Raw genomic sequence first — 18,999 nt, forward strand, 5'->3', positions numbered from 1 at the left:
CTCTCTGAAAGAAGATCAAGGGTATACTTTCGTTGAGATAAAAAAAGCCCTTTGGAAGAGTGAGCCACTTCAATCCCAAGAAAATAGCGAAGTATCCCCAAGTCTTTGATGTCAAGCTCTCTAGCCAAATAATCCTTCTTCAACTTGGAAATCTCAGAAGAGTCATTTCCAGTTACGACAATATCGTCCACATAAACAATGAGGAGAGTAAGAATGCTGCCCATCTTCTTGATGAACAAAGTGTGATCGGCATTGCTTTGTTTATAGCCAAATGTCACCATTGCCTTTTGAAACCGACCAAACCATGCATGAAGTGACTGTTGAGGACCATACAGAGCACGTTTGAGTTTACAGAGCTTGCCTTGAGTTTTAGCAGATGAAAAACCATGTGGTATAACTTCCTCCTCCAATTCACCATGGAGAAAGGGATTTTTAACATCGAGCTTCTGTAGACTCCATCCAAGGTTTACTGCACAGGAAAGAATTACTCTGATGGTGTTCATCTTGGCAACAGGAGCAGACGTCTCCAAGTAGTCAATCCCATATGTTTGGGTAACACCGTGAGCAACCAGTCTTGCTTTAAAGCGGTCAACTGTACCATCAGCCTTCTATTTGACCACAAATACCCATTTACATCCAACAGTTCTTTTTTTGTGGTGGAAGTGTGACAAGGTCCCATGTACCACTCTTCTTGAGAGCTTGCATTTCTTCGACCATAGCCCCTTTCCACCTAACATCTGCAAATGCTTCCTGCCAAGTTTGTGCTATAGAAACAGAGGATAAAGAGGAAACAAAAGCATGGAAGCAGGAGACAAGGAATTATACTAAACCACTTGAGATATTGGATGTTTCGTACAAGTCCTTGTTCCCTTTCTAATAGCAATGGGTAAGTCCAGAGATAGGTCAGAAATAGTTGGAGATTCAGAAATACCAATGACAGGAGAAGGATCCAATGGATCAGAAATATTACCAGAGGGAATTTCATTCGGTTCTGGTTCAGAGGACAACTCTTGATCTGGTAAAGGTGCAGTAGTGGGCTATTGGTGCCTTAGTTTTTTACGATAAAACTGTTGCCTGAAATCCTTTGGTTTCGGCTGTACCTGCTGCTCCCCCTGAATTGAATATGAATCACCTTTTAAAGAAACATGAAACTCATCTGTGGGTTCATTGAAGATGGGAATAGAAATCGGCACATCTTCTAGAGTAGATGTAGACTTCCCCTGAAGAGGTGTCGTGGAAGGATAGAAAGCCACAGGTTCATGAAACACAACAACCATAGAAATAAACGTACGGCGAGAAGCAGGATGATAAAATTTATACCCCGTTTGAGTTGGGGAATAGACAATGAAAATGCAGCTGAGACTACGAGGATCAAGTTTTCCATGAGCATAGTGATTTCGAACAAAACACACACACCCAAATATTTTTGGAGGAATGATATAAGAGTTTCAAAAGATCAGAGGTGATTGATAGTTTAGAATACGAGAAGGCATCCTGTTGATAAGATAGGCAACGGTTAAAACAGCCTCCCCCCAGAAATGGGAAGGAACATGCATTTCAAACATGATGGAACGAGCTACCTCAAGAAGATGTCTATTTTTGCATTTAGCTACTCCATTTTGGGGTGGAGTATCAATGTAACTAGTTTGGTGAACAATTCCTTGAGTAGCAAGAAACATTTGAAAAGCCCCATCTGTATATTCACGACTATTGTCACTCCAAAGAGTTTGAATGATAGCTTGAAATTGGGTACGAACCATGCTATGGAAAACTTGAAAACAAGAAAAAAACTTCACTCTTATGTCGCATTAAATACACCCAAGTGGTACGTGTGTAGCAATCAATAAATGTGACAAACCACTGAAAACCAGAAATAGCAGAAGTACGGGAAGGACCCCAAACATCAGAGTGTATAATGGAAAATGGTTTGGAACATCTTTTATTTGAACTAGAATAAACAGAACGAGTTTGTTTTTCAAAAACACAAGCCTCACATAATAAAGTTTGAGGATTACAATGCTGAAATAATTGGGGAAAAACTTTAGCTAAGGTTCCTATGGAGGATGTCCCAACCGGCGGTGCCAATGATGCAATTCAGATAAATGAGTGTAAGAGGAAGTAGCCTGATGAGCCTGGCCAAATGAGGCAGCAGTCTTTGACGGAGAATCATCATCCAACACATAAAGTCCACCACATACCTTACCAGTTCCAATTGTTCTCCCTATCCCCAAGTCCTGAAAAATACAATGAGAGAGATAAAAAACAGCTTTGCAGTTAAGATCAGAGGTTAAGCTACTAATAGAAAGAAGATTAGAAGCTAACTTAGGAACATGCAAAACAGAAAACAAGGACAAGGAAGGTGAACAATGGATGGAATCCTTCCCGGATACAGAAGAGAGGGAACCATCAGCAATTTTAATTTTATCCTTGCCAGAGGAAGGAAGACAATGAAAAAACAAGTTGGATGTACCAGTCATATGATCAGTGGCTCCGGAATCGATTATCCAAGAATGGGATAATGCCGAAGTAGAATGACCACTAAAGGAAATACCTGGTTTGGAAAAAACAAGATAGGATTCAAGAGAGGGAACCACAGCCGAAGGTGATGCAGATGTAGATGCGAGGGACCCAAAGTTGGTCATCATGCGATGAAATACAGCAAGTTCCTCTGCAGACATAGTGGTACTAGGAGATGAAGTAGGTGTTTCAGTTGTTTCAGTAAGATTGGCTTGTCCACTACCACGGTCATCACTACCACGACCACGACCACGACCTTGGCCACCACCACGACCATCAGATGTATCAGATGGCCGACCATGCAATTTCCAGCAATAATTCACAGTATGTCGATCCTTTCCATAATGAGTACATTTGAGAGGTTCCTTCTCAGAACGGGTACCAGTTTTAGAAGAGCTATCCCCAGAAGTAAGTAAAGCTGATCTCTCTGGCTGAGTAGGTGGTAACATAGTGGATCGACGGGAATCCTCCAAGTGTATCATAGCGTAGGCCTGCTCCAAAGTGGGAAAAGGAGAATGACTCAAAACCTGAGACCGAAGCTGGTCATATTCCACATTGAGTCCAGTCAAAAAAGTGTATACTATGAATTTATCCTCCCTTTTCTGAAATTTTGTAGCATCTGTCGGGCAGTCCGCCTGAAAATTATCATAGTAGTCTAGCTCTTGCCATAGAGTACGGAGTTCAGAGTAGTATTGTGACAAAGTAAGTTCTCATTGTTTGGTTGCATGGATTTTTCTTTGAATATCAAAAAATTGTGCGTCATTCCCTACCTGGGAATAGGTGTCTTTTGCAGCCTTCCAAATCTTGGCAGTTGAGTCAAGCAGCAAATAGCCACGGGCAATGGCTGGAGTCATAGAACTAAGAAGAAACGACATAACAAGTGAGTTACCTGAACTCCACTTATCTTGTAATGGACCAGCATCACTTGGCTTGACAGAAGTACCATATATATATATCTATCCCTTATAGCCCCGTGAATCAATGGAGAGAAAACATGATGTAGACCATAGTAAATAATTTTTGCTGTCGAGCTTAACTGGACTGGCTGGAAAAGAAGGATATTCATGATGATGCCCTTGTGTAACAGATGGGTCAGTTGATGCTGAGGATACATCTGAATCAGGCATGATGATAGCTGCACAATATCGATCACAAAAAATGCAGAAAAATAGCGCCCAAATCACAAAGGCGATTCTGCAGAAAATCTGCAGTTATCATTTTTTGCAGAAAACTGATTCTCGGTTTTTGGAGAAGACCTGGAAAACTTGAAATAGGCTGAAGTTGTTTAATCCTCTGTGGTGTCAATCTTAAAGTGCAGGAAAGAGTCTGCGATGAAAGAAGATTGATGCAAAAAAAAAAAAAATCTGGAATGCCGAGAACTCCAAATCTGGAAAAAATTGCAGATCGTGGCTGAGAGTATCACTCGAAAAATAATCTGCAATGTCTTCAAAAAATGATCTCGACCTGTATGGAGATCATAAATAGGATAGAAAAAAGGAGGTAAGATCCAGTGCAGTTACAAGATCATTATTTGATCACCTCAAAGTACCGCCCTCCATAAACAGATGGAGACTAGAGGGAAAAAGTCTCGGTTGTAAGGTTGGGTTTAAGTGTTTGAAGAAACTAGAAGAAATGGGGAAGAATCGATCTAAGAGGGATTGATCTTGAGAAGAAGAAGGGAGGGAGGAAGGAAAAAAATCGAACTCAAGAAGGGAGATCAATGTTTGGGAATTGGGATTTATTCCTTAGGTATCGAGTTTGGCTTTGATACCATGAAGGAATAATTGGAACGGCTTGTCAATGAGACACAGCCAAGGATTATATTTATAATGATAGAAAGAAGGTTCCAGAATAGGAACAATTACATAATAACCCTTAGGCATAAATAGAAACAAGATAATTAACCTCATGGGTCAATCTTATAATATGGATCGACCCATGTTATATATATATATATATATTATAGCACATTCAGGTATTCACATAATTCCTCCACAGTGTCATATGAGTAACTAAATCGATAATTTGATTGTCCATAGAGTTCAATATCTGTCCCAAAAACGTGCATCCATGCTGGTCCCATGATGCATCATCATCTGGCTAGGTCTGTGTCAAATGCTTTTGTTGATCACGACCAGTCAACACTAACCGAACTATCTTCTTCCACTGCTGAAAATTATTGACACCTTCCAATTTCTTTTCTGTGATCCAGTTGGAGGAAGAAGATACAACCTCAGCCACTATACTCTTTGTATACTAGCCATTGAATCCAAAAATAATTCATCAGGAACTCTTTACCAAAAAAAAAAGAAGATCTCAACCCAATCAATATCAAGAAGTCCACTCAGACAAGAATCGATTCACGAGGATCGATCTCCAAAGAGCCAACAAAAGTTGATTAAGAAAATTGATCACCAAAAAGAAACCAACCAGAAATCGATTTAAGAAGCAAATTCCAAAAGCCCAAAAAATCGATGAGAGAATAACCCAAAAAGAACCGAAAATCTAAAGCTTGTACCCGAAACAATTTAAAACCTGAATTGATGTTGAATCTTCTATCTTCAAACGCAGAGACCTAGTTCTTTTGTTTACTAATAAACTAGTCTCTTAGAAAAATACCCAAAACACAGCATAGGGTGCTGCAACCCTTCAACCTAGAACCTTAAAAAACCGCAAGTCATATATCCTTGAGAAACCGCAAGTCCTTGATTGAGAATGGAGAAGTAAACAGGATCTTAGGATAGTAACGTAACAATACCTAAGAACCCTGCTCTGATACCATGTAAAGAATAAAAGAAAAAAGGAAGAACAGAAGAGGAGAGAGGAAGAAGAATGCAGCTGCAACTCTTGGGGAGTCCAGCCGTTAGAATGGAACTCCCCACATCTATTCATATACATAATATAACAAGGGCAACAGAAAGAATAAACAAAGCCCCAAAATACCCCTCTCGGTATTGACGCTAGCACTCATTATCGCCAGCACCAATACTGAGACTACAAGTCTCGTAACACGTTCGTTCTTTCGTGCCCCATTGTGACTTCCTTGGTTCCTATAGATCAAAAAGCTTTTGCAAAAATTCCTTCTCCTTATTCTCCTCCTCCTTATTCACCTTCTTCTTCTTGCTCCTTTTTATGTGTTTACTTTCTTTAATAACGTTGGGAAGATAGTGTTGGAGCAGTGTTCAAAAAGGTTTTGTTTAGAGGCTAGAAGTTTTATGCTGGTTTGGATGTCCCATGCTTGATATTTGGATGAAATACATATATAAAACGTACAGTGAAGAGCTACCAACTAATCAAGCTGGATTTGAATGGACCCTTCTTTTGTAACTTCGGCTGTCATATCTCAGAGGAAATCAAGGGACCTCAGTAGATTGGAAGATACGGATGCTAATTTATCCAGGCCTATTGAATGGGGAATTCTGTGATTGCTTAGCTACTGACCCTCTTCTAGGGTCTGTTGCCACAACAGGGTATGATGAAGGCATTATGACAAAGTCCTCTTGCTCTCTTGCTCTCTTGGCATTTATTCTGCTGCTTCAAAGAGGGGTTGTGTTTTAGCTTCTAGACCCAATGGATATCTAGATCAGCCAGTAAAGTTGGAGACTTTGTCCTTCAATATCACATCTTATGGGTTCCTTTATGGAGTAGATGCCATAATAGACTAGCACATTGTGTCCAATTGTACTTGCATTTCCTTTTGTACCTCTACATTTTTGATAGAGGTTATCATATTGACATTGTTCTTCTTATATTTCTTTTTCTGGGTAGACAGTTTGACATCTTTAATTTCTTTGATGCAGGTTTATTTGTATGGGGGTCAAGTGACATCTTGGAAGAATGACCATGGGGAAGAATTGCTTTGCCTGAGTAGTAAGGTACCAAATAGCATTTTCTTCCTGTGTCTATTGCTTCCTTTTCCTCGAGCATGTTGATCACATCAGCAACCTGTAATGTAAGACCAGATTAAGATTAACCTAGTCCCAAATAACCCACAAATAAGCTAGTCAGTCAACTAAAAATAAGCTCCAACAACAGGGTAGAAACCAGGACCAAAATCAGATTTAGGGTACAAACTAGAACTCAAAATTTGTAGCCAAGAATAGGACTGCAATGGCCATTGGGTGTTGGTCTTGAGAAGCTTAACTAAGTCCCTGAATCTGGGCAGAATCGTATGGGTAGATGGTGGAGGGCCGGTTAGGAGAAGAGGGGAAAACTAGAAGAACTCGAGTTGCAGGGGGAGGGAGAGAGATTCACATAAGAAAGAGGGAAAAGAATCGCACACAACCAAAGAGGCAGCTCTCATAAACTGAAACTCATTCATTCATCAAAATCTTCAAATTTGTTGCTCTCCTACAATTACAGTGAATAAATAGAAAATAGCCTTGCATAAGAATAGAAACCTAAGTAAAATGGAAACGACCCAAAAAGGAAACTACCAAAATAGACCAAAGCTAAAGAAAGGAAACTACCTAAGAAGCTCCTACATAATCTACCCATGAAATAAAATAAACTAAACTAAATATTGCAGTCTAAGTGAACTACCAGCCCTTGACAGACTGAAAAACAGGTTTAGGACCAGTCATTGGTTTGGGTTTCCAGCTAAGACAACTGCATCAGTAGAAACACAAGCACAGCAGGTCTTCAAAATTTAGAAAGTAAAGGTGAGTGTGTAGAAACCAAACCAGCCAATAGAATGAAACGAAACTCAGGTTGAGTGGTTCTTGTGGTGAGGAGAAGCACTGCTGAAAATCTCAATCAATTTTGATGGTCAGGTTGATAGGTATGGAGCTAGCACTAAAATAGAAACTTAGGCCCTACAGAGCAACCAGCCAGCAGTAGGAGCTGGAACTTGGATCGAGTGGAGGGCTTGGTTTGAGTGTCCTTTGCTCCAAAACCCAGCAGAGATTCTGATGGTGGAATATGGAGATATGCAAGCTTGAAGTTTGCAGGAGAAGCAGAGCAGGAACAGCAGAGCTGCAAGGTGTCTGGGTCTTCCTTTGGTGTGAAGCAGCAGCAACAGATGTGGACTTGAATATGGTTCAATTCCGGCCTTCAAGGTGTCCTTAATCAACAGATTTATAGCAGTCACAAGATAGGCAGGGCAGTGTTGATCGAGTAAGGAAAGGAGAAGAAGATAGAAGAAGGGGGTAGGGGATGGGCTTTCTCAGCCTTGGGTCTCTCACCCACAGCTATCCCAGCTGTTGAACAGGGGATTTACTCCCATAATCGAGTGCAAGAATGCCTCAAAACCTCGTTCTTTAATTCTGTCTATCTATTACAATAAGGGGTTGCCTATTTAATGAAGTAAAAAAAGAAACTACTAAAGGCTGTGCCTTGGACACTAAAATAGCAACTAACAAAATTAGAAACTACTTAGGCTTTGTATAATCCAGCCACATGCAAGAATAGAATCTAATAAATATAGTAACTACATACTAGGATTTGACTGGTCAAAGACCAGGATCCATGGCAAAATCGTGGGCTGCAAGTTGGTTTTTTAGAAGGCAAAGCTTCCATCATGTGTATTATAATTTCTTCATGTTCTTATATGGCTGGGTATATATTTGTGGCCTCTTCTGTTTCTTATCTGATTATTCTTTGTCCCTTTTTAACCTTCCTAAATGAAATAATTGACATTTTGTGCAGGCTGTTTTCAAGCCTCCAAAGGCAATACGTGGAGGTATTCCAATATGCTTTCCTCAGGTATGTGCCTCTGCTTTTTATGTCTTATGCCTTAATATTTATTCTATTACTTCGTAAATGGAAAGCATCTCTGCATTCACAGTTTGGAACTCATGGAACTCTTGAGCAACATGGATTTGCGAGGAACAAGTTTTGGAGCATTGACACTGATCCACATCCTTTTCTCACGAATAGCTCCAGCAAAGCTTTTATTGATTTGATCCTTAAGTCATCTGATGAGGATTTTAAGCTTTGGCCTCACAGGTACAAAAATAACTAAATCAGTAATCTTCTACTGTTTTTTAAGTTGTAAAATTATAATGTGATAGTAGACGCTTTTTGCAATTCTTTGTAAGTTTTATTCGCTTATTTGTTTAAATTCAAATGTTATTTTTGTGTGCAGCTATGAGTTCCGTCTAAGAGTTGCCTTGGGACCTGGAGGAGATCTGATGTTAACATCCCGCATCAGAAACACCAATACTGATGGAAAACCATTTACATTCACATTCGCGTATCACACCTATTTCTCGGTTTCTGATATAAGGTATAATCAATCAGAAACTTGATCTATGCTTCCTAGTACTTTGAGTCTGACAGACGTTGATAGTTACGGGGTCTGCTTGATCCAGAGATATCTTCTATCTTTTGTACGTAATTGAGATCCACAACAATGCCCTAATTGATTCATTGTTGGTTCATCATTAGTCATAAAATTCATATTCCTTTTTCTGATAATGTTTTATTACTTGAGTTATTTTGCAAAATTACTTCTGTTAATAGGAGGAAGCTAGGTGGCATGGACAGATATATGAATCTTAAAATTTGATTCAATTGTCGAACTAGTGAACTCTTGTACCATTAGGAAATAAAAAGTAAAGTTATTCAACACAGTGCATATTATTGGATTTAGTAGCCCAAGTTCAATTATAAAAAACAGAAAGTGTCACATGACTCAACACCTAAATATGGTGTTGTGTCAGAATCTAGCATGTGCTGATATTATAGGTACTTCATCTTCTGTTAAAATTACATGCTACACCGATCCAAATCAAACTTCCAATAAAACTATAAAGAACAATTCCACTAAAGGTACAGTTCTGAAGGTAAAATATATCTGGTGGCTGCTTCGTTTTTGTACAGATACCCCTCATGTAAAAAAAGTAGGTTCCTTCATAATGTATTGTTCAAACATTTCTTTTAAAGCAAGTGATGACGATGAGATAATTTAATTTTTTTGTTTGGATGAATAAATAGTTCAATTACCAAAGGAAGAAAGGAGGGAGGGGAAAGAACATACAAGCACAAGCCAACAAAAGCCCTATCAAAAGGCAAGGACAAAACCAAAGGGGCAAAAGCCCTTACAAAAAAGCAGCGAATAAAATAACGCCTGGCTTACTGAGCCGACTAAGCCAAGCAACACGAAGACCCTCTATCCCGAGTCTCGAGTCTCGCAACAATAAGCGGGATCTCTGATATCCAGGCTGAGAGGCAAATTCATCTCCGGACCGGCCAGGGAGTAGGTAATGTAGGGACGTTTCTTGGGGAAACGAGGGGAGCTGGGATTACGACGACGAAAAACATGAAGAGGTGGGGGAGCATTAGACTGGTGAGCAGGGGGATTCAAAGCAGAATTGGATGAGATAATTTATTATCCATAACATTCATAGGATTGAGAGATGAAGATTATTTAGGTTGGAGAACAATGACATATAAGAAGATAGCGGAGAATGACAGTAACTCATTGCAGGTGATGCAACAAAATACTTAATTCGTGGGGGGACGCCAGGTAAGTGAATAGCTTTGATGGCACACCATGTAAAAACGAACTATTCGGGACATTTTTATTCCAGTCTACTATACAATGTGAAGGTGAAAAAGTCAATCTTGATATTCCAGTCTACTGTACAATGTGAAGGTGAAAAAGTCAATCTTGAGGCTGTCAGCTGTCCTACGGAGCCTTATCTTGTGTTTTGAGGCATTTATTTAAGTGACTTTTGGTCTATTTGGGCTTACTTAATCCGTAGTAATTGGGATAAACTATGGTCCAAGTCTAACTTCTATAGTTTCTTTCATTTTCATGGCTTTAGGAGATTTTTGTTTCTTGCTGTATTGGAGTTATGTGCATAGTTGTCAAGGCGTCGCCTTATTGTACGGCGCCTCCTTGCACTGGTTTAATTCGTATTGAACCAAGTTCTGGCACTTATTTATGCCAAATATTGTTTAAGATTATTTCATTTACTTAAGATATTATTCATAAATAAGCAAATACCCCCCCTTTTTTAATCTAATAAAAATAGTTAAAAATCAAATTCCAAAAGGATAAAAAATCAACTCCCCAATTCAAGAACAGCCCTATGTATGGGCAGAAGTACCACAGGAAGAAGAGTCCAGCCCATCAAATTGGACCAGTTGCAGCCTCTTGAAGATTCTAGAAGGGTTCTCTTGAAGATTCTAGAATGTTCTCTTCTAGAAGGGTGCTCTTGAAGATGCTAGAAGGTTCTCTTGAAGATTCTAGTAGACTGAAGATTGCTCTTGACGATGCTTGAAGGTTCTCTTAAAGATTCTAGAAGACTGAAGATTGCTCTTAAAGACTAGAAGATTCTTGAAGACTCTAGAAGATTATTGAAGACTCTAGAAGATAGTACATAGTATAATATATAGAATCTTGTCCTCTACTATATAAAGAGGATCAATTGTACTTTTCTGACAGTTTTTGATGAATGAAAGTTTCAAGCTATGCTTGTTCCCAATTCTGTGAAAGAATTCAGTTTTCAACAGCTGAGATAGCTGGGGGTGAGGGTCCCAAGGGTTGAGAAAGCCCAACCCTGTCCTTCTATCCATCTTCTACATTAACTAGCACCACCTATCTCTACTGCTCTGTCTTCCCCATGGTTAGGCCCCTGGCCTCTACCACCACCACGGGTGTCCCGAAAATAGGAAGAATTGAGAGCTGATCTCTCAAGAGATGATGCTGGAGCTGGTGCCATAGCAACACGTTGAGTTTCCTCACTTTGTAAATAGCTACAAACCTCATTAAGAGATGGAAGAGGGGACTGGCCTAAAATCTGGAGCCTGATTGGCTCATAATTAGGGTTCAGGCCACCAAGTAAGTTAAAGACACGCTCCTTTTCAAGTGTGCGGTACACCTTTGCTTCGTCCTCTGGATTGGTCAACTGAAGGTGTTGTGATCATACTGCTCCAAGAGACTAATATAAGCACTGTAGTACTCAGAAATGGTCTTGTCACCCTGTCTCATTAAATTAATCTTTTGGTGAAGCTGATAGGCCTGGCAAAGTCACCTACCCTATCATAGGTTTGAGAAACACTGTCCCATATTGCCTTGGCAGTTTCCTTTCGCATAAAACCTTCTCCCAATCTCGGGCTTCATGGGGAAGATTTGCCATGTCATGAATGTGGAATTTTCGGTCTCCCATTTATCATAGTCAGGAGAACCTTGCTCTGGGGCTTTAATAGCACCTGTAATGTACCCAAGTTTCCCTTTGCTACTAAGGGAAAGCTTCACTGAGTGTGACCAGTCCAAGTAATTAGTACTATCAAGCTTCGTAATAGAAATCTGTGGGTGTGAAGTCTCATAAACAAACGGAGAAACTGTTGGAGTGGGCTGTGAGTCAGCCGAACCAAGTCCAGATGTTTCTGAATCAACCATAGTGTAAGGAAAAAAACCCTTGACCATAAACAAGTGTACCAACAACATGTAGGGAGTACACACTCAACCCAAATGTGGAATCCAACACAAGAATCAAATTTCAGCAAGGAAGAAAGACCATATGATCTCTTCAAGGCTTCACCCTAACATTCTCCAAGGAGGAACACAAGCTGAAACAAGCTTAAATAGTTCACAAAAGATGTTCCATTCATTTCTCACCAAAATAGCAGCATATTGCAATCCAAATACAAGAAGCACAGAAAATATGTAGTCTCGGTTTTACCTGGGCAGAAACAGAGGTACCATTAAAACTGAAAAAGCTCCAATAGATCCTTCAAGCAGCAAGAAGGGATTTATGGGGCTTGATAAACATCCTTGGGCGATTCTAAAGACCCATTCTAAGGCTGAAACCCATGCTGAGGGAAAGAGAAACAAGGACTGCAAGGTGAGGCTGGCGGAAATTCCTGCAGTGGCTGGAAGGGCTTCAAAACCTCAAGGGAGCTTCAACAGAGCTCAAACAGCATCTTCCACTATATGAATAGGTTATACCGAACCTATTCCATGCTCCTTCAACAACTCTTTACATAGAGATCTTCTCCTTGAACCCCTTTGTGTCCTAGGGTTTCAAAGAGAAGAAAAGAATAAGAGAAAGAGGCTAAATACGACTCTCAAACCCTAATGTTCTGATACCAAGTTGGATTTTAGATTAGATAAGCAAGTGAGAGAAGAAGAAGTTGGAGGAGGACGAAGAAGAGAGAGAGAAGAAAGAGACAAGAGGAAGGGAAGGAGGATATTTCGGTTGTAATGTGTGTTATGTTGGAGAGGGCACTCCATATATCTATATTACTTCAATGATATTAAGGAAAAATATTACATCCACCTCCCTGGGGAGGTAATAGGTAAAAAGGATGAAGAAGAGAAAATATATAATAAGGCAACTAGAAATAAGTCTAGTTCCTATACTACCCTTATTACATAACTTCTAACAACAATAACTTGAGGTGGATCTCCTGTCATCTGGACATCCTGCCCAGTTTGCATCAATAAAAGCCTCAACTCGCAGGAGATTACTTCAAATACCTCAAGATTCTATATGCTGCCTCTAGATGGGTTGAATGAGGATTATGCATATATTGGCTAACTACACTCACTACAAAGGCTATATCTGGCCGAGTATGTGAAAGATCATCAGGCGTCCCACCAACCTTTGGTAGCTACCCTTATCTACTACACTCACTGCAAAGGCTATATCTGGCCGAGTATGTGAAAGATGTATTAGGCGTCCCACCAACCTTTGGTAGCTACCCTTATCTACCGGCTCTCCATCTTTATTCTTTAGATGAGTGTTAGGCTCCAATGGGGTATCAACAGGCTTACACGTCAACATTCTTGTGTTTGATAGAAGATCAAGCATATACTTCCGTTGAGAAAGGAAGATACCTTGAACAGAATAGACAACCTCAATACCACAGCTTTCCCCGGTCCTTAATTTCAAACTCTGTCCCCAAGTAGGTCTTCAGCTTGGTTATTTCATTAGCATCACTTCTAGTAACAACTATGTCTTCTACATTGACAATCAAAACTGTGATATTCTGATCAGTCTTCTTGATAAACGACGTATGATCAACATCACTTTGTTTATACCTAATGGACACCATGGCGCTGTTTGGTAACGATCTTGTTCTGAGAATGTTGTTCTTTGGCAAAATCTTCTTTTTCTGTTTATGTGCTGGAACTGTGTTCTTTTGCATTTAATGGCGTTTGGTAAACCTGTTCCAAAATGCGTTCCAGAACAGGAAAAGAACATCAATGGCGTTTGGTAATCCTGTTTCGGAAAAGTTTCATAAAACCATTAACAATATTTACATAAATGTCATTAACCTCCATATGTAACCAAAATAATTCCAGAATTGGCTGAAAGGATCTATTTAACCCCAAATTTACATAACATGACTAGTCCATCAATAATGTTCAACAAAAAAGTTAAATATTTCATTACAATATCCATTACAATGTCTATATTCCTTAACATGATTTCTCTAAATATGATGATTTACTTGTTAGAGTTTGTGTAATAAGGGTACCTTAGGAACTAGTCTTTTGTCTAGTTGCCTTATATTGTATTTTCTCTGGTGGATGTAATATCTTTCTTATTGTCAATGAATTAATATAGCTGTGTGGAGAATACTCTCCAACACAACACATTACCACCGAATCTTCTTCTCCTCTGTTCTCTTGTCTTCTTCTTCTTCTCCTCCTTCCCTCTTCCTCCTTCAACTTCTTCTTCTCTTACTTGCATTCACAACCTAAAATCCAACTTTACTTGATTCTGAACCATCCCAATATGGTTCTCATATGAGGCAAGTTGAATTTCAAATCTCAGCATCCCAATTCGAATGACTGATCTTTCAGTTTCTCCTATTTCTGGCATATCAAACAAGATCTAGAAAATGAGCACCAGATTAACAGAAACCAAAAAGTATCCAACACACAAAATGTAAGACCACACTAACTTTCACAACTAAAAAGAAAGATAAAATGAAACTCAAATTTAACCAGCTGCTACCTAACCCAGCAAGTGAAAAAACAGTTGAGCAACCGATCTTATTGGTCTAGCCTGATTGTAGTCCTGAAGTAACCAAATAGGAAGACACAATTCTAGTCTCAGACTTGACATTATAGGGGCTGCTCACGGCGTAGGGGGGGAATCACGGCGTAGGGGGGGAATCAAATTTCAAAGTTCATATGCCATGCTTACCCAAGTGAAGAAAATTAATGAACTGCAATTCTTTCATCCAATTCTCCCAATAATGTATGACTAATGTATAAACCATACACATTCAATTCGAATGCTCTGGTGACAATTACATTTTCGTTTAGGCATTCTTCTGACCCGAAAACCAAATAATTAATTTGAACTAGTCTAGTGACTCTTAATCAAACTGGATATGAATCATCAGAGTTAGAACTCAATACAATCATATAGAACCAAGAGAACTTAACCTAACATACCATCCAGAGAAAACGGAAACTGTCAACAACCCATCACCGGGAGCTTATCCTCCACTGCAGTGACAAGTATGAAAGAAGGAATTCACAAAGAGTTCAATGGAATTGAAAGATGTGGAGATATCATCGAACAGATGGAAATTGCTACAGAGTTGAAATTTAAAGGTAGGAATAGCAATTGACATTCGTGGGTTTAAAACTGAGTATTTCTTTATTTCTCACTAAGCCCCGAGTGCAAGCCAGCTACAAGAATTTCATCTGTTAAAAAATCTTTGATCTCATCAACCAACCAAAGAGATTAACGTAGATAGGGAGGGAGAGAGAGAGAGAGAGAGGCAAGGATTGCCTTTTTGAGTAGATTTCGCATTAAAAGGAGAGAACTGGTGAATAAACAGGTCTGCAAATTCCCCCAATCCCAAAATTTTCTGTTAGAACGTAAAAGCCTCCCAAATTCTAAAGTTTGTTAGAACTTAAAAGCATCTCTTCACTCGTAGGCTCCCCCTGAAGAGGTGCATGAGGGGGAAAATAAGCCTCTATTTCCCAAAACATAACATCCATAGTGACAAACATTTTCCGGGAAGGAGGATGGTAACACTTGTACCCTTTCTGGGTAGGGGAATATCCCAAAAAAAGCAGCGCAAACCCTTTGGATCAAACTTGCCATTGGCATGATGATTGCGAGCAAAAACTACACAACCAAAAACTTTAGGAGGCACCACAAAGGAAGAGGAACCGAATAACACTTCAAGAGGGCAGCAAGAAGCCAACACACGGGAAGGAAGCCGATTGTTAAGGTAGGCAGCTAGGAGAACTAATCACCCCCAAAACGAGGAGGACCATTCATAGCAAACATCGTAACTTCCAAAAGGTGACGATTCTTCCGTTCAGCCACACCATTCTGGGCAGGGGTGCCAACACAAGAGGTCTGATGTATAATCCCATGAGTTCTGATACCATGTGATGATTTGAGAAATATGGCTTATGACTATATTTGGTCACAGCCCCTCTTTATTTATAATAAGATGGAGAACATTCCAGAATATGTACAAGGACAGAAATACCCCTAGGACAAAACTACCCTTGAACCAACATTACAACACTTTTTAATGGAGAAGTAGGCCATGTGCCACAGGCTTGTGAAAGGAAATGCTTTACTTTCTCTGACTCAGTGCACTAATCAGGCATACAAATCAGTTGGGGTTTGGGGGTTGGGATGGACCGATGTTTTAGGCTTTTGCTTATGATTTATTTTAGCAACTTTTTGTATCTTTCCGTAAAAATAGGCTAGCCCATTCTTTTGATGGAATGGTTTCTTTTTTCTTCCCCCTGTTGATAGGTTTGATGTAATGGTTTCTGTAAATAACTTATTCTATTTGCATGTACTGTTTAATGGTCATCAACTTTTCACATAGATAGGTAACTACATGGATATAAGTCTGCTAACACTAACTTCAAAATATGTTCGACAGAAGTCAAGTATGTAGTCTCTGATTCGTCCATATAAGTATGTTCCTGCTGGTGATGAGCATGCAAATATTTCATTGATAGTTGAAGATGAATGGTTTTTATTACTATAGCTGATGGACAAAGAAACTGACCTGTTGATTTTGCAAGAAATGTGGAATGTGTCATTGTCAGGGAAGATATAATGCAGTATAAACATTTGTACTCACCTGGGCATTAACTTTCAATTGTTTATGTTCAGTGAAGTTCGGGTAGAAGGATTGGAGACACTTGATTATCTGGATAACCTGCGAGATAGGGAGCGATTCACTGAACAAGGAGATGCTATAACATTTGAAGGAGAAGTGAGCATCTGTGTTTTTGGATGTTATGGTTGCTCTTTGCTAGCTTGGTTCAATTAGTTATTTCATGATTCGTGTTTTCTTGTGAGAAAGGTGGACAAAGTATATGTCAGTACACCAACAAAGATTGCAATTCTGGACCATGAAAAGAAGAGAACATTTGTTCTGCGCAAAGACGGTCTTCCAGATGCTGGTTAGTTCAACCATGTCATCTGCTTTTGTGAAGTGTTAATTGCCTTTGGTGAATGGTTGCCATTCATATGATGATAATAGCGAGCAGTGTCATGTAAAGGGTCTCTGGTGTAGACAGGTTCGTCTGGTAACCTGTAACCACCTATTCTATGTAGTGCATGCCAAGGGTTTATAGCTGTGTAACCTTGTACCCAAGGAGTACACTGGACCTCTAGATTAGAAACTCGTAGAAGACCAAGGAAATTGTTGTCAATTTCTTTCCTTAAACCCATGAGAGTAGGTGATTCACCAACTAATTTAGCTGTTTCTAACCCACTCTTTTCTTGCATGCAATAAATACAGAGAGGTTATACCTAGGGAAAGGTAGAGATGGAAGTTGGTAACAATGAAATTTTTTTTTCATTTCCTCCAGATATTTTTTCCTGTAATTTTTTTGCTAGTTTCTGATTGATGTATGATTGTTCCCTGTGCTTCAATAATCATGTAATCACTGCTAGCCATAATGTAGAACTTTACATAGATTTCTTTGGTTTGATGTATAAATACCACTAATAGCGGAGGTTGTGATTAACCCCCTCCCCCCAGTTGTGTGGAATCCTTGGGATAGGAAGGCAAAGGCCATCCCTGATCTTGGGGATGATGATTACAAGCATATGCTGTGCGTGGAGGCTGCAGCTGTGGAGAAGCCCATCACCCTGAAACCCGGGGAAGAGTGGAGAGGAAGGCAAGAGCTCTCTGCAGTTCCTTCGAGTTATTGCAGTGGGCAACTGGATCCTCAGAAGGTTCTGGAGGGCAGTTGAAAGATATCAATCTTTCTGGTGGATCTGTACAGGTATTCCTCTGACGCCAAAGCATTGCAATACATTTGTACCCATATTCAGAGTCTTGGATCCCAAACATTTTGTTCAAAAGACCATCAGAAGAGCATTGCATGGGTGAAGATCCGTATAGGTCTTTACTCTCTAAAAGATTTACCAGTTACATTATCCACTGGATAATGTAGAAATGTGTTTCCAGAATATTTGTGATTGAAGTATTTTTTCAGTAGGTTGGGCAACTTTGGAAGCGTTAAGAACCAAAAACTTAATGGATTTCCAGCTGTCTATTTTTCGGCCCCATCTTGGATGTTCTAATGTTCCATGCCAATCAGCACTTTGGGTTTCTGAGTTCAATGGCGGCTAAATTTAGTTTTCTTTGGAACTTGAACTGATATTCCAGTACTTCGTGCATTCTTAGTTCATAAACCCTCCCCATCCTTAATAAGAATGATGTGGACTTTTGCAGGTGCTTCTGTTGCATTCTGGGAATGATGCTTGTTGATGTTGAATTCGAGTTAGGATTTTTTTCGCCGGCTGTTGAATTCATTACGCTAACTTTCTATCAAATAATGATGCTTTCCATAGGAAACTATTTCATAGCATGTCAAAGCGGGGGACCACAAAAACCAATGGTGATACCGTTACCTTGTTTTGTAAATCTTTAGGCATGATGAACTTCATAAAGAATGGGGAGGTTTGTAGAGGGGTATTATGTTGAATGTCTTCCAGGGTAGTTGGATGGTTGTTTGCTTTGTCGGGGTTAAGGATTCTCTTTGCTTTCCCCAATATTTTGTCTGGGGTTAAGGATCCAAAATTCCATGTTTACATGAAATATGAATATAGATGAGTTGATCCATTGGACGTTTGCAATCTATAGATGTCTTATTCAATGGTACTAACTATGCAAGGCGGGAGCAGCAGCAGCAGCAACAACTCATTTTTTTTATATGGTGCGGCCTTAGGTTCCGAAACCCTAATTGTAGGACGTTATGGGCCCGCCCCAAGTGATAAAAAGAATTTCTTAAAGAGTGATAGAAATTGTGTAATTTTCACTACAGTTGGGGTTTTATTTGAACTTTGGAAGAAAGAAAAGACGAGACCGATTGGTAAATAACTTAAAGAAAAGGGCCTTACTGGAATGATAACAGAGATGGTGTAATATAGGAACAAAAATTTAAAAGAGGTTTTTTGCTTAACTAACAGGAAATTTGTCCTTGTTTTCAAATTCTTCGTTCTCACGATAGAAACAATCCTTGGTATCCTCATCAGTATGGAGGATTGGAGGAGGTGCACGTTAGCAAGGTAAGGC

General features: G+C 39.5%; 1 protein-coding gene across 1 annotated transcript in view; it reads left to right on the plus strand.

Moving 5' to 3' along the window:
• The window catches only part of LOC122658896 (putative glucose-6-phosphate 1-epimerase), a 42,206-nt gene extending 23,884 nt beyond the window's left edge, over positions 1-18,322 (plus strand). Inside the window, exons 3-10 of the mRNA XM_043854050.1 lie at positions 6,318-6,392; positions 8,164-8,220; positions 8,303-8,463; positions 8,603-8,743; positions 16,581-16,683; positions 16,774-16,873; positions 17,458-17,704; positions 18,157-18,322. Of these exons, the coding sequence (XP_043709985.1) occupies positions 6,318-6,392; positions 8,164-8,220; positions 8,303-8,463; positions 8,603-8,743; positions 16,581-16,683; positions 16,774-16,873; positions 17,458-17,672 (852 nt within the window). The 3' untranslated portion in view covers positions 17,673-17,704; positions 18,157-18,322. The remainder of the gene's footprint in view (positions 1-6,317; positions 6,393-8,163; positions 8,221-8,302; positions 8,464-8,602; positions 8,744-16,580; positions 16,684-16,773; positions 16,874-17,457; positions 17,705-18,156) is intronic.
• The last annotated feature ends 677 nt before the right edge of the window (positions 18,323-18,999 follow it).

The sequence above is a fragment of the Telopea speciosissima genome, chromosome 4, assembly GCF_018873765.1.
Source record: "Telopea speciosissima isolate NSW1024214 ecotype Mountain lineage chromosome 4, Tspe_v1, whole genome shotgun sequence".
NCBI lineage: Eukaryota > Viridiplantae > Streptophyta > Magnoliopsida > Proteales > Proteaceae > Telopea > Telopea speciosissima.